Source organism: Lepus europaeus, chromosome X, assembly GCF_033115175.1.
Source record: "Lepus europaeus isolate LE1 chromosome X, mLepTim1.pri, whole genome shotgun sequence".
Classification (NCBI taxonomy): Eukaryota; Metazoa; Chordata; class Mammalia; order Lagomorpha; family Leporidae; genus Lepus; species Lepus europaeus.
Genome location: NC_084850.1, coordinates 47,964,544 through 47,980,113, shown reverse-complemented (window position 1 = coordinate 47,980,113; position 15,570 = coordinate 47,964,544). Strand labels below are relative to the sequence as shown.

General features: G+C 48.5%; 1 protein-coding gene across 1 annotated transcript in view; it reads left to right on the top strand.

Annotated features, from left to right (window-relative positions):
- Positions 1-8,983: 8,983 nt before the first annotated feature.
- Positions 8,984-15,570, top strand: part of MORC4 (MORC family CW-type zinc finger 4) — a 64,612-nt gene continuing 58,025 nt past the window's right edge. The window contains exons 1-2 of the mRNA XM_062183273.1: positions 8,984-9,194; positions 9,317-9,389. Coding sequence (XP_062039257.1) covers positions 9,093-9,194; positions 9,317-9,389 — 175 coding nt within the window. The 5' untranslated portion in view covers positions 8,984-9,092. The remainder of the gene's footprint in view (positions 9,195-9,316; positions 9,390-15,570) is intronic.

Below are 15,570 nucleotides of genomic sequence, written 5' to 3'. Positions count from 1 at the left end.
TATGGGATGCTGGCATTGCAGGCAGTGGCTTTACCCACTATGCCACAGCACTGGCCCGACTAATTTCTTTTTTTATTAAATTCTTTTTAAATTTTTTATTAATATAAACAGAACCGACTTTATGCATTCCATAGGCACAGTTCCAAGAAGAGAACCACACTTCCCTCACTGCCCTTCTCTCCCCCAATCCCCCTCTTCTCTCCCCTCGCTTCATCAGTTTTTGCAAAGACATAATTTTAATCCACTCCATATTCATAGGCTTAATTTGCCACTAATCATAATATTCAAACAATTAGCAAGTAGTAAGACCACAGTTCCACAGGAGTATAAACAAGGGCTAAAACTGATAATCATATCATGAGCATTTCATTCCTATACATTTTTTGGTATCCTATATTAAGTGCCATAGATCAGAGAAAAACATATGATATTTGTCTTTTTGAGACTGGCTTATTTCACTAAGCATGATGTAGAACACCACTAATTTCTATACCTTCCTGCCAAATACAACATTATTTTTCTGACTATTCCATTATGGAAAAAATCGAGATGTACAAAAAGCCAAAAGAACTGCATAGTAAACATACACATGAACACGAACCAGATTCTAAAATGTATATCTTAGGGGCAGGTGTTGTGATGCCGCAGGTCAAGTTGCTGCTTGAAATGCCCACCTCCCGTATCGGAGCACCAGTTTGAGGTTAGGCTTCTTCACTGCGGATCCATCTTCCTGCTCATGTATGTGGGAGGCAGCAGTTTGAGCCCCTACCATTCATGTGGAAGACTCAGATGAAGTTCCAAGCTCCCGGCTTCAGTCTGGCGCAGGCCAGCTTTTGTGGGTATTTGAGGAACAAATCAGCACATGGGGGATATCTTGCTCTCTCTCTCTCTCTCTCTCTCTCTCTCTCTCCCTGTCATTTCTGACTTTTCAGCAGATGAAAATAAACATTTACAAAGAAGGTACTATCAATGAAAAGAAATAAAAAATAAAACTCACATTTTACTATATTTGCTTTAGCGCATACTTATCCATTTATCAACCCATCTGATTTTTGGATGCATTTCAAAGTAAATCACGAACACATGGACCCTACCTTTGAAACACATCAGCACGCACATCTTTGGAGATCAAGGCTTGATTTCAGTCCCTTTTCAGGTAAGCATTTCAAACAATGAAATGCACACATTTAAAACATTTTTTTTTTGACAGGCAGAGTGGACAGTGAGAGAGAGACAGAGAGAAAGGTCTTCCTTTTTGCCGTTGGTTCACCCTCCAATGGCCGCCGCGGTAGGCGCGCTGCGGCCGGCGCACCGCGCTGATCCGAAGCCAGGAGCCAGGTGCTTCTCCTGGTCTCCCATGGGGTGCAGGGCCCAAGCACTTGAGCCATCCTCCACTGCACTCCCTGGCCACAGCAGAGAGCTGGCCTGGAAGAGGGGCAACCGGGACAGGATCGGTGCCCTGACCGGGACTAGAACCCGGTGTGCCGGCGCAGCAAGGTGGAGGATTAGCCTAGTGAGCCGCGGCGCCGGCTCAAAATGCACACATTTAACGTGTACTATCTGATGACTTTCGACAAGTACACACAACCCATGTGTCAAGCCACGTGAGGGTCCTCTCCTAAACTCACACAGGCACACTTGGGGTGAGCCCTGCCTGGATGAGCTGGCAAGCCACTCATCTACCCCTTTGTCCACAAGTTCCACAGGACCATCTTCTCTCTGAATACCACCTACCCTAGGAACACATCTCTTTAACCCACCACTGCAGACTGGCGCCTGTGGCCAGCTGCCACCAAGAGGAAGGACTCTTAGAGAAAGTCAGCTATTCGTGAGCTAAGAGCACACTCCTGTCTGATCTGGAGTGCACACACACAAACACACCATAGATATTCCCTTCTCCTTCAGCCTGAGATGCATTGAGATCCTTGCCAGGAGAATCCAGGAGGAGACTGGCCAGAATTATCACAATGAGAAAAGAGAGGGGCCGATGCTGTGGCATAGCGGGTAAAAGCCACCGCCTGCAGTGCCAGCATCCCATATGGGCGCTGGTTCTAGTCCCAGCTGCTTCTGATCCAAACCAGCTCTCTGCTCTGGCCTGGAAAAGCAGTAGAAGATGGCCCGAGTCCTTGGGCCCCTGCACCCACATGGGAGACCCAGAAGAAGCTCCTGGCAAATGGCTTCAGGTTGGCGCGGTTCCGGCAGCCAATTGGGGAGTAAACCAGCAGATGGAAGACCTCTCTCTCTCTCTTTCTCTGTGTGTGTGTGACTCTGACTTTCAAATAAATAAATAAATCTTTTTAAAAAAAGAGAGAAAAAGAAAAGAGAAAGCAGTGAGCACACAAGCTGTGTGCTGAGCCAAGTCCTGAATTCCAGGGCAGGTCCACTTGGGCTCCCAGTAAGATCATAGAAAGTGAATTCCAACTAATGTGCAGCAGGTTATGGCTCAAGGACTTGGACCCTTGCCACCCATGTGAGAGAATTGGATGGTGTTCCTTGCTCCTGGATTCAGCCTGGCCTAGCCACAGCTGTTGTGGACAGCTGGGAAGTGAACCAGCAGATGGAATATTATCTCTGTCTCTCTTTCTCTCTGTCACTCTTTCAAAAAAATAAATACAATTTTGAAAAATAAAAATGAAACCACAACACCACACAGCAGGAGAGGTGCTGTCTTCAGGGGGCCTTGGGCTTTGTACTGAGCTGGAAGAAAGGAGCCAGGAGCCCTGGTGCTGAGCTTGACCTCTGCAGGAGATTCCCGCCAGCTAGGTGAGGGGAGGGAGCCCCATCGAGGCTGGGTTGGCATCCAGGGGCCTGGGACGGAGACAGAGGAGGCTCATTTCACCCTCTGCCCCTGGCATCTCCCTGGGACTGGAGGAGCACAAGATGAGCATAAACTCCTCCCCCAGGAAGCCTTTGCCTCTGTCTCCTGGGCTCGACATTGTCCACCTCCCATGCAGTCATCACTCCGGCAGGGAAGGAAGTCCTTTATCAGACCACAGCTCCAGCCCTGAGATGGGAGCCCTCTGCCCCTTCCACCCTGATATGCCCGCCTGGGCTTCTCTCACAGAGACCTTGGTGTGCCCTGCCCAGACCCTGACTCAGTTCTGCTGAGCCCCTGCCCTTCTGCTGAGCCTTCCCCAGGGAGGGCTCCACAGCTTAATCACACCCAAGAGCAGGGGTCCCCTTCCCCTCCCTGTGAAGTGGCCTAATTTGGCTCCCTAGACCTGCTTGGGTCTCTAATTGATCTGCCACTTGGGACTGGGTCTCCCCCACCTCTGCCCTTTATTTTCTGCATTGATTCTCTGAGATCTGTTTGCCTTCCCTGAGTCTTCACGACTGGCACTGAAATCAGAGCTGCAAAACACACCATCCAGTGGCTGCAACGAAACTGGTTTAAATCTCTGTTTAAAAGGCTTATTTATAGTATGTTCCCATGTTCTGTTTTGTGTGCCAAAGCTTTTACCAGCAGCAACAAGCCATTGGAGAAATAAGTATCAAGTGCAAATCAAGATGGGCCAGCCACAGTCCCCATTCACAATCACTGGGCAGGAGAGATAAATCCAAAAAGTGGAAAGCCTGCCGTCTAATTAGGAGACATGGCTTTATCCGTGCTCTCCCTCAGTGTGCTGCTGTCTTCCTTTCTATCTCCCCTGTAGCAAGGAAGACAGCCAGAGGAGGGGGAGGGTGGTGTTGAAGAAGCACATGGAGTTAACTGTTTGCAGTCTAGGCCAGTGGTTGTAGAAATGGGCCTGTATCCCGGCGCCACGGCTCAGTAGGCTAATCCTCCGCCTTGCGGCGCCGGCACACTGGGTTCTAGTCCCGGTCGGGGCACCGATCCTGTCCCGGTTGCCCCTCTTCCAGGCCAGCTCTCTGCTGTGGCCAGGGAGTGCAGTGGAGGATGGCCCAAGTTCCTGGGCCCTGCACCCCATGGGAGACCAGGATAAACACCTGGCTCCTGCCATCGGAATGGCGCGGTGCGCCGGCCGCAGCGCGCCTACCGCGGCGGCCATTGGAGGGTGAACCAACGGCAAAAAGGAAGACCTTTCTCTCTGTCTCCCTCTACTGTCCACTCTGCCTGTCAAAAAAAAAAAAAAAGAAAAGAAAAGAAAAAAAAGAAATGGGCCTGTATCAGAATCTCCAGTAGGTCTGGGCTGGGCCTGAGAAGTTGTGCTTCTGACGTGGGACCAGGTGGTTCTGATGCTGTTAGCCTGGGGACCACACTTGGAGAACCACTGCTTTGGAGACTGTGATGGTGAGGACTCTGTGGTCCTGGCTGGACTTGAGCAGACGCAGGGGCTGAGAGCACAGGTGACAGCCAAGGCCTTCTGGCAAAGGCTCCATCTCTTCTGGTGTCATCCACCTCCCGCTGTCAGGGATCCATCTTCTTGGGTGGGGAGAGGGTGGTGGAGGGAGCTGAGGCAGCCGAGCAGGTGCACTTCCAACAAGTTCCAAGGTGATGCTGGTTGGTGCTTCTTGGCAAAGGGAATGAAAAGGTTTCTGTGTTCTCATGACTGAGGCAGACAGGCCCTGGCCAGTGACAGGGGTGCAGAGCAGGGGGCAGGCAGCACGGACATAGATGGCAAACTTATTTGGCTCCAGACTAAAACTCCTGAGTGACTTAAGCTTTTTGAGTTAAGGCTTGGCAGGAAAGGCACCAACTGACACACAGCATTTATTCATTGTGAATATCATTGGATGCTATTGTTTAAGTTCAACTGTTTCAATAACAAAGGAGCAAAGAGAACCAGCATTTACTGAGACCTGTGAGCCTCTTCACCTACCTTTTCTCATTTGCTTCCATCTGTTTCTCACAGCCATTGAAAAAGACATCAATAGGCTGGCGCCATGGCTCAATAGGCTAATCCTCCGCCTGCGGCGCTGGCACAGCGGGTTCTAGTCCCGGTTGGGGCGCCGGATTCTGTTCCGGTTGCTCCTCTTCCAGTCCAGCTCTCTGCTGTGGCCCAGGAGTGCAGTGGAGGATGGCCCAAATCCTTGGGCCCTGCACCTGCATGGGAGACCAGGAGAAGCACCTGGCTCCTGGCTTCGGATTGGCGCAGGGCCGGCCGCAGCGGCCATTGGAGGGTGAACCAATGGTAAGGAAGACCTTTCTCTCTGTCTCTCTCTCTCTCACAGTCCACTCTGCCAATCAAAAAAAGAGACATCAATAAAAACAGGTGTCTGCATTTTTTTTTCAGATGGAACAATGGTCTCTGAGCTAAAGTGGCCTGCCCATTGTCAAACAGGTTTTGTTTTGTAATCTGGTCAGTTACAAGAAGGAATGGGAAGATAAACTGGGTGTAGCCTAAGGGGAAGGCAAGGCTGGGGAAATCCTACAGCCCTGGAGATGAAAGGGGTCCTACAGCTCATCCTAATCTGCCTTACAGGTGAGCAAATGGATCCAGGGAGGAGCAGGAACTTGCTGAATTGGATGCTGTGGGCACTGCCCTGCTCCACCCTCCCTTTTAGCACAGAAGCGCTCATTTCCCCAGAGGTGGTGAGCGAAGGGGGCTGGCGGCCAACAGTGCATAGCCGAGTCCCTCTGCAGGTGTGGCCCTTGGCTGAAGAGAGCCACCGTGTCTAAGGCCACACACCTATGGGGGGTGGGGGTTCCTGCATCCAATAGTTGCTCGATGCAGAGACATGAGAGGCCCCTTAGCACGAGTCAGGACATTTCAGAGTTTTCATGGGATTGTGGCTGCCTCGCATGTCCACTTCCTCCTCTGCCTGCTCTTGTTTTCTCCACTTCCCCAACTGTGTTGATCCCCACATCCCCCGTAAACCTCCTGCCCACCAAGCCCTGTCCGAATCTGCTTCCCTGGGAACATGGCCTGTGCCACTGCCTCAGACCAGGCTGCTTCGGTGAAGGGGTCAGGACAGGAACCCGTGCCCTCTGACTCTCAGCCTTTCTACACACCTGGCTGACGTCCCACCCTGAAACCTCTCAGGCTCTCTCTCCATCACATCCTTCCAGGAACTTAGGACAAGTGACCTCAGAGAATGGGTCAAGACCTGCTAGGAGAAGCAATGCCCCACCCCCAACACACACACACACACACACACACACCATGGGGCACCCTTGCATAGTCCCAATGGCATGCCTTTGTCAAGCAATCAGTTTCCTGTTGCTGACAGGGAGGAAGTGCCACGTGCCCTCCAGGCCTCCCCCAGTGCTTGCCCCAGGACTGTACTGTCAAAAGAAAAAAATGGAAGACAACCTTTATAAATGTATCTATGCATACATTTATGAAGGTGCTTCAAAAAGTTCATGGAAAAATGAAATTGAAAGATAAATTTATTTTTGGTGAAAAAAATTTAAATCCATGCATAGTCTTTTTCACAATATGTATTTTCCATGAATTTTTCCAAGAGTCTTCATATATGTGTTTGCATTCACATGTATGTATATGTGCATACATGTACACTTGATTTTCCAATTAAAAAGTTTCAGTTTATACAATATGTTGTAACCTCTTGTTTCCTTAATTCTCTCACAGGCATTTTTGCACATCATTAAATATTCATCTGGAAGGTTAATATCCAGAATATATGAGAAATAACTCAAAAGCAAAAAGCCAAATAGCTTGATTAAAAAATGGGGCAAAGGGGGCTGGTGTTGTGGTGCAGTGAGATAAGCTGTTGCCTGCAATACCAGCATCCCATATAAGCAGAAGAAGATAGCCCAAGCACTTGGGCCCCTGCAACCCACAAGGGAGACCCAGATGGAGTTACAGACACCTGTCTTTGGCCTGACCCAGCCCTGGCCATTGTGGCCATTTGGGGAAGTGAACCAGTAGATGGAAGCTCGCTTTCTCTCTCTCTCTTTGTCTCTCTGTAACTGTGCCTTTCAAATAAATAAATTTTAAAAAACTGAGCAAAAAATCTTAATAGACGTTTCTTAAAATATATATACATATACATATATATATATATATATACTCAAGAGTTCAAAACCATGAGACACCCTCTCGCTCCACTTAGAATGGCTATTACCAAAAAGAAAAGATCATAAGTAGATGTGGTCGTGAAGAAAAGGAAACCCTTACACGCTGTTGACGTGAATGTAAATTAGCACAGCCATTATGGAAAACAGTATAGAAGTTTCTCAAGAAAGGAAAAATAGAGCTACCTTATGATCCAGTAATCACACTACTGGCTATATAGCCACAGGAAATGAAATCAATTTGTCAAAGGGATATCTGTACTCCCACGTTTATTATGACATTATTCACCAAAACCAAGACTTGGAATCAACCGAACTTCCCAACAACAGATGAATGAATACAATGTGGTACACAACAGAACACTGTTCAGCCATAAATGACAATGAAATTCTGTCATTTGTGATATAGACAAACCTGGATGACATAATAAAAACAGTCAAACACAGAAAGCCAAACACTATATGACCTCGTGTCATACATTTTGGAATCTAAAAAAACATGGATTGGGGCTGGCTCTGTGGCGTGGTGGGTAAAGCCACCACCTGCAGTGACAGCATCCCATTTCAGCGCCAGTTTGAGCCCTGGCTGCTCCACTTCCATCCAGCTCCCTGTTAATGGTCTGGGAAAGCAGTGGAAGATGGTCCAAGTGCTTGTGCCCCTTCAGCCGCGTGGGTGACGGAGGGTAAGCTCCTGGCTCCTGGCTTCAGATCAGCCTAATTCTGGCTGCTGTGGTCATTTGGGGAGTGAACCAGTGGATGAAAGATTTCTCTTTCTCTCTCTCTCAAATAAATAAATAATTAAAAATAAAAATTAAAAAACCAAGGGTTTCCCAAACGTAGAGATTCAAATAGTGGTTACCAAAGGCTGGAGATGGGGGGGAGGTGTGGAGGATGGTGAGGAGGTGGTCCACTGGTACCAAGTTATAGTCATATAGGAGGAATAAATTCTGGGACTCTATTGCACAGGTGACTATAACTTAGTAAGGTATTGTATATGAGGGTACTTCAAAAAGTTTGTAGGAAATGGAATCAAAGGCAAGTTTATTTTGGTGTAAAACAATTTTGAAATCCATGCATCCAAGAGTCTTCAGAAAATTCATGGAAATTGCATATTATGAAAAACTATGCAGTTTTTGCACCAAGATAAACCTACCTTTTAGTTGCATTTTCCACAAACTATTTGGAGTATTCTCATATTTCAAAACACCTAGAAGTGTTTTAAATGCTCTCACCAAAAGCAAATGATAAACACATGAGGTGGTGGAGTATGCTAAAGATTCTGATTTGATCATTATACACTGCATACATGCATGCAAATTTCACATTGTATCCCACAGACATGTACAATTATAGATTGTTAAAGAAGCAAATAAGTATTCATCTAACAACATGGGTTGAAGAAGTGCATAGTGTTTCCTTTTGGGGATACTCCATAACTTAACCAATTTCCTATTTGGCAGTACAGTATTCAAGTGAATCTATCCTTTTATAAATAGCCTCCCTGCAGGCTTGCAAGGAGTTGTAGGTACTTTGCCCATTGTATTCTAGAAAGTTCTGGATGCTTCTGGATACATTTGTGGCCACGTAACCAGACCGCTTTCCCATTGCAGAAGCCTGGTATCTTCTCAGATAGCAAAAACTGTAGTCCTCAGAACTTGAAAGACTTGTCTTATCCTGCCCGTTAGTCATGCAGCCTAAGCGGGACTCGGTTCCAGAAATCCCATACACCCTCTCCCTCCTCTGGCCTCATTCCTGCCCCTCCCCACGCGCCCGCCGCACTCCCCCCCCCCCCACGCTTTCCCGCTCGGCGGCCTGGCCTATGGCAAACGCCAAGAATTAATTAGGGGCGGGGATCAAGGAGCGGCTGTCAGGAGGTCGCCATATTTCTGTACGGCCCTGGGGCGGCCCCGGCAGTGCTCGGGTCGGGAGAGGTGCTGACAGGGCGGGGCCGCCGCTCGCCGCCGCCGGCCTCACCCCTCCCGCCGGGGACAGGTGGCTGGAGCGCGCCCCGCCTCCGCCAGCTGCGGGTGGGAGCGAGGGAGGGCCAGTCCCGGACGGCCGCCGCCAGCTGCGAGCGGGAGTGAGCGAGGGCTGGTCCGGGACGGCCGGGCGAGGAGTCCGCCGGCAGCAAGCGAGTATCGTGGCGGCCAAAAAAATGCTCCTGTACCGAGGGGCCCCCGCGGGCCCTGGCGCTCCTGGCGGCGGGCTGACTCGGCCGGGTAGCGGCCCGCAGGCCTTCGGGATCCGCCTGAGCACGGTAGGTCGGGGGCCCGAGGGGGCGGACGCGCGCGCGCGCGGGCCCCGGGGCTGCGGGGGGCGCGCGGGGAGGGCCCGGCGGGCCGAGGCCTCACGCGGGACGGGACCTTCTCTCGCCCCCAGATGAGCCCCCGCTACCTACAGAGCAACTCCAGCAGCCACACGCGACCCTTCAGTGCCATCGCGGAGCTGCTAGGTGAGTGGCGAGGGCGAGTGCGGCCGCAGTGGCTGGAGGCAGCGGTGCCAGCGTGGTGCTGTGGACGCGAGAGGAATTCGCGGAGCCGAGCGGGGTGGGCCGGCATCGGGGTGGGGGCCTCGGGACCCGCCCCAGCTCCGCAGACGCAGGAGGAGCGCAGCTCTCGCCGGGGACGAGGTTCCGCGACGAAAACCGAGGAAACAAGGTGGACCTGAAGAGTTAGGACTCCCGGGTGGATTTTCTCTCTGGCTCGTGATGTTCCGGGCACTTTAGGATACCTTAGTTAATAATCAAAAGGAGATGCATTAAAAAAAAAAATGGGATCCTGAGGCCGCTGGGCTCCACTAGGGCTGGCGACTGATGCCAGACGCCAAGCCAGCAAAGGGACGTTGTAGAGGACCAGGTAGGGTCGCGGGGGAGGATCTGCAGAGCCGAGTGCTTTAACTTTTGAGACAAGAAAGTCGAGGAATGATGGGACATCTCTGAAGAGATGACACGAGTGCATTTGGCTCCCTGCAACTGCAAAGGGCCGGCTCCACGGTCCACGAGCGCCCTCACACCGCTGGAATGAATACTGAGGACTTCACCTCTTAGTCCCTCCGTGTTTGCTTTTAACGCGTTTTCACTTGACCCCTTGAAGCCAAGTACAGCAGCTTTTGCAGCAGCGTGCTAAAAACTGTAAGGAAAGCAAAGGAGAAAACAGCCCTGCGCGAAATGCAGCAGCCTGTTATAAATGCTTCAAAAATTGACCAAAGTGTGTGTGTGTGTCTGTGTGTGTGTGTGTGTTGGGGAGGGAGGATATAGTGTGGCAAGGTAGAACAGAACAAAATCTTGAAAATGATTTTAGAGTCCCCGAATGAATCCCAGGCGCTACTTAAGCAGTCACTGTGACCATGCCATCCGAGTTATTTTGGTTAAGAAGTTAGTGGGGTGCAGGAGGAGATATAGTTAGGGGAGTTGTTTGGAAGGTGATGGAGAACTTTGATGATTCATTTGACTATAGCACCAAATGCTTTATGGTAGGTATGCCTTCATTAGAAAGGACAGGGGGAAAAGTGACACTGATAGTTTTTTTTTAAAAGATTTATTTATTTGAAAGTCAGAAATACACACAGAGAAGGAGAGGCGACGGTGGGCGGGGTGGGGGTGGGGGGCTTCCATTTGCTGGTTCACTCCCCAGCTGACTGGGATGGCCAGAGCTGTGCTGACCTGTCATGGGTGCAGGGGCCCAAGGACCTGGGCCATCTTCCATTGTTTTCCCAGGCCATAGCAGAGAGCTGGATTGGAAGTGGAGCAGCCGGGATGTGGACCAGCGCCTATATGGGCTGCTGGCGCTGCAGGCGGCAGCTTAACCCAGTATGCCACAGTGCCGGCCCCCACCAATAGGTTTTGAATCCAAGAGAACAGGAACCATGCCTGCAGTGAATTTCTGCAGAATGAAGTAAAATCTATGTGCATGTAACTTAGGAAAAGAGAGAGAAGTAACAACCTACTGGGAAATAGGGGACAGAAATATGTTGTTCCTTCACAGTTGCACCTTGCCAAACCGTATGTGCCTGTGCTGTTCTGTGCATATTGCATTTTACAGGTGATGTAAGGAGTTTTGAGTTTATAATTTTGAATATGCATGATTTTGTCTTAAGCACTAATAAAGATCCTAGGCCTACCATAAAATGTCCAGTATGAGTTTTGAGTCTATGTATATATTCTACACATACACACATGCATGCAAACTTATATACAACATGTTTTAAAGCTTTTATTTATTTATTTGAAAGGCAGAGTCACAGAGAAACAGAGGCAGAGAGAGAGAGAAAGAGGTCTTCCATCTGCTGGTCCACTCCCTAGATGGCCACAATGGCTGGAGCTATGCCAATCTGAAGTCAGGAGCCAGGAGCTTCCTCCAGGTCCCCTACATGGGTGCAGGACCCCAAGGACATGGGCCATATTCCACTGCTTTCCCAGAGAAAGCAGAGAATCGGAAGTGGAGCAGCCGGGACTTGAACTGGTGCCCATATGGAATGCCGGCACTGCAGATGGCGGCTTCACCTGCCACGCCACAGCGCCAGCCCCACAAACATAAATTTTAAAACCAAATCACAACTATGTGTGATAATAGAGGAATGGTGGAGCAAAGCATTGACTGGTGATCCAAAGCTTTCATTTTGTATTTTCCTTCAACATTTTTGCATTAATTTTCTAGTGCATTATTCATTTGATAAATATTTATTGAGCATCCTCTGTACGCAAGGCCAAGGTAGTAGGTACAAAAATGAATACAACATAGATCAACTGTTATAGTAGGGGAGATAAAACATGTATGGAGGTTTATGTATAACAACAAAATAGAAAGTGATATATCAGCAAAGATATATACACAAGCGTTGCGGGAGTTCAGGGGAAGGAGGAGTGACTTCCAGTTTATCAGGAAGAGGAGGGTGAGGAAATGCTTTGTGGAGAAGGTGACATGTGAGCTGAGATTTGAGGGATTGGACATGTGGGTATGGGGGGGGGGGCATTCCAGGCACAAGGAACAACTGCATGAACATAGGCACGAAGAGTACTGAGTTTAATTAGAGCATGGATTTCACAAATAGAAAAGGAAAACTACAGGTCCTTGGAGAGTTTACAAACAGCATTTTGCAACTTTACCCTTTGAAGTAAATAATATTTTTTCTACCCTATAGATGAGGAAACAGAGGTTCAGAGAATTTAACTGCCTTTTCCAGGGCTACATGTGTGCTAAGTGGCAGATCCAGGATTCCCATAGAGGCCTTTTTACTCCACGTAGCAAGTAGGAAATGAGATTAGAAAGGTGACCTGGGACCAGGATGTGACTAGGACCCTCTGGCATTTGGCCGCCTTATTCTGAAGTTTTCTCAGCAGGGGAATGTCATGATCAGAACTCTGCTTCAGGAAAATGAACCTTGCAGCAGTGGATAAGATGAACTGGAGAAGAAAGTGACGTGGTTTGGAAAGACTAGGTAGGAGATTTGGTTGCAATAACCCAGATGAGCGGGTACAAACCCTGTAAACTAAGAGAATGCCAAAGGGATAGTAGAAGCAAGATGTTGAAAGAGCCTAGGGATGTGTATTGCAAGGGAGAGGGAAGGATTAAAAAGAAAAAAGACTTTTACATTTCACACTTGTCATTTGAATGTTGACTCGTGTGTGTGTGTCTGTGTGTGTGTGTATGTGTGTGAGAGAGAGGAAAAACCATAGGTTTGGGACAGAAAGTTATAACCTTACATTTAGGTAAGAATACTTTTAGATACATGCAAGATGTCTGTAGGGCAACAGCTCTGCTCTGGTGACCTCAAATGTACCCACATAGGCCATTCTGTCAGAACAGCAGAGGATCGGGGGCCTTGTGATCCTGCGAGAGCAGAAAAGAGTGGTGAGCTTGCGAAGCACTACCTCAAAGCCATCTCCCACTCACCTTCCACTGTTCCTGAGAGGCTGTCTTGTAGTAGTATCTCATTGCCCTTTGGGCTCTGATGAGGTATGAGGCTTCAATTACAGTGATGTTTAGACAACAAGGGATGGGGATCTAGCTTACCCTTTAACTTGGTCTACCTCTTCAGCCAGCGTGGGGTAGGCCAAGTTAGAGGGTGAAATAGATTTCCCAGGAATCCCATGCTCTTGTCCAAGTGGTGAGTCACAGGACTAGAGAGAGGGTGTTCTCACTAAGGGATAGCGTGGTCCACGTGTGGACAGATAAAACACCCTGGGATCTGGTAATATATGAGACTGGACATCTTTATTAGGGAATGAAGACATCCCCAGGATCTAGTAGTGCAGCTCTCACCTAAGTAGGTGGTGGGCGAGAGGAGTAAGGCTTCTTGGGCAGGGTGAGGTGGGCAAGGGGGCAAGCTAGAGTTCCTGGGGTTTGGTAGCACATGCTCCATGTTGGTAAATTTTTGGAGAGTTAAGCAGCAAGAAGTAGGATTAGAACTAGCCGCCAGATTGGTGCCTTATTATTATAAGTTCATTTGCTGAGGCCAACCTTATTATAATTTCATTTGTTGAGGCCAAGTGAAAGACCATATAAAATCACAAGTAAGTATAAAGTGGTGTTCACTGGTGCCTGCCAAGCACCATTCTCGCCACTTCTCCCTGCCTCCTCAGCTGATCTCCCCCTGCTTCTCCAGCTGACTCTGGCCTCTGTATGCCCCCTCCCTCCAGTACTCCATGAGCTTCTAGCCAAGGAGATAAAATATCTAGCTGCTCCTGGCACCTATCTTGTAACTCTTGAAGTGCCTGTGTTAAATCTCTGGTGTATTCCTATAAAAAGAAGTATCAAAATTTGGAAAAAAAACTTGCAATAAAGAGGAAAAGAGTTAAAGTGCTTTTTTTAAAAAAAAAAAAAAGATTTATTTTTATTTATTTGAAAGAGTTACAGAGAGAAGTAGAGACCGAAAGAGAGGTCTTCCATCCACTACTTCACTCCCCAGATGGCTGCAACAGCCGGAGCTGTACCAATCCGAAGCCAGGAGCCAAAAGCTTCTTCCAGGTCTCCCACGTGGGTGCAGGGGCCCAAGGACCTGGGCCATCTTCTAGTGCTTTCCCAGGCCATAGTAGAGAGCTGGATCGGAAGTGGAGCAGCCGGGTCTCGAACCAGCGTCCATATAGAATGCCAGCATTCCAGGCCAGGGCTTTAACCTACTGTGCCACAGAGCTGGCCCCCTAAAGTGCTTTTTCAAGAGAACTGCAAGCTTATTTTTTAAAGATTTATGTATTTATTTGAAAGTCATAGTTACACAGAGAGAAGGAGAGGCAGAGAGAGAGAGAGGGAGAGAGAGAGAGACAGAGAGAGGTCTTCCATCCGCTGATTCACTCTCCAACTGGCCGCAACGGCTGGAGCTGCATTGATCCAAAGCCAGGAGCCAGGAGCTTCTTCTGGGTCTCCCATGTGGGTACAGGGGCCCAAGGGCTTGGGCCATCTTCCATTGCTTTCCCAGGCCATAGCAGAGAGCTGGATTGGAAGAGGAGCAACCGAGACTCAAACTGGCACCCAAATGGGATGCTGGCACTGCTGGCAGCAGCTTTACCTGCTATGCCACAGTGCCGGCCCCACAAGCTTATTTTTTGAATGTACTGTTGTATAGATGTGTAATTGGAATTGATATGTGTTTGAATTGTGTATGTTCATAAAGTGTTAGAAAAAAGTCTTCTGTGTTCAAAGTTATCAGTGTATAAATGATCTCCAGTTGATGGACAAATTGTATCTGTCTCGATGGTCTTGGCTGTCTCCCAGTAGAAATGACTGCTAAGTCCCAACACAATTCAGGTTCTGCTTGCCAAGTGAAGTTTCTTGAAACAATGTGCATAGCTATAAAATGCTGAATCCTTCTATTAGTTAAATGGAAAAATAGTGCTGCCTTTTACAAAGTAAAGCAGTATATTTCTGATGAAGCTGCCATTGTGGGACATAGACTTATAACTCCCAAAAGTTAGCCTACTTATCTTACTACAGTACCTGGGGCTTAGGCCTCACCTGGGCCTTAAGTATTGACCATATAAGACTTCTTAGCCTTCTTCTGAGGCTATTGGTGATGCCTTGCTGCTGCTAAGACTTTTTTAGGTTACCATCAGTGACAGTTATATCAGTGACTTTGGTAATACCATTGTGGCCCTTAAAAATAATGTCTTGTTTCATTTGATGGCATTCCACACATCCATGTGATATAACCAACATTGTCAGTTGTATTGCAAACATGGATGTTTTGAAAATGTATAATACTTCTCTCTTTTTAAAAATGTATTTATTTATTAGAGGGGCAGAGAGAGAGAGAGAGAGAGAGAATCTTCCATTCACTGGTTCACTCCCCAGATGGCTGCAACAGCTGGAGCCAGGAGTCAGGAGCTTCTTCCCGGTCTCCCACATGAGTGCAGGGGCCCAAGTGCTTGGCCATCTTTTACTGCTTTCCCAGCCCACAATAGAGAGCTGGATCAGAAGTGGAGCAGCCAGGACTCGAACTGGTTCCCACATGGGATGCCAGCACTGCAGGCGGCAGCCTTACCCGCTATGCCACAGTGCCAGCCCCAATACTTCTCTTGATTGTAAGGGATATTCCCAGTGGGGAAATGCCATGATTTTATCAGTGGTAATGGATGACTGTACAATCAGGATCCCACCTTGCTCTCTCATTCCAGCAATGTAGTATCAGTAATGTAGTAT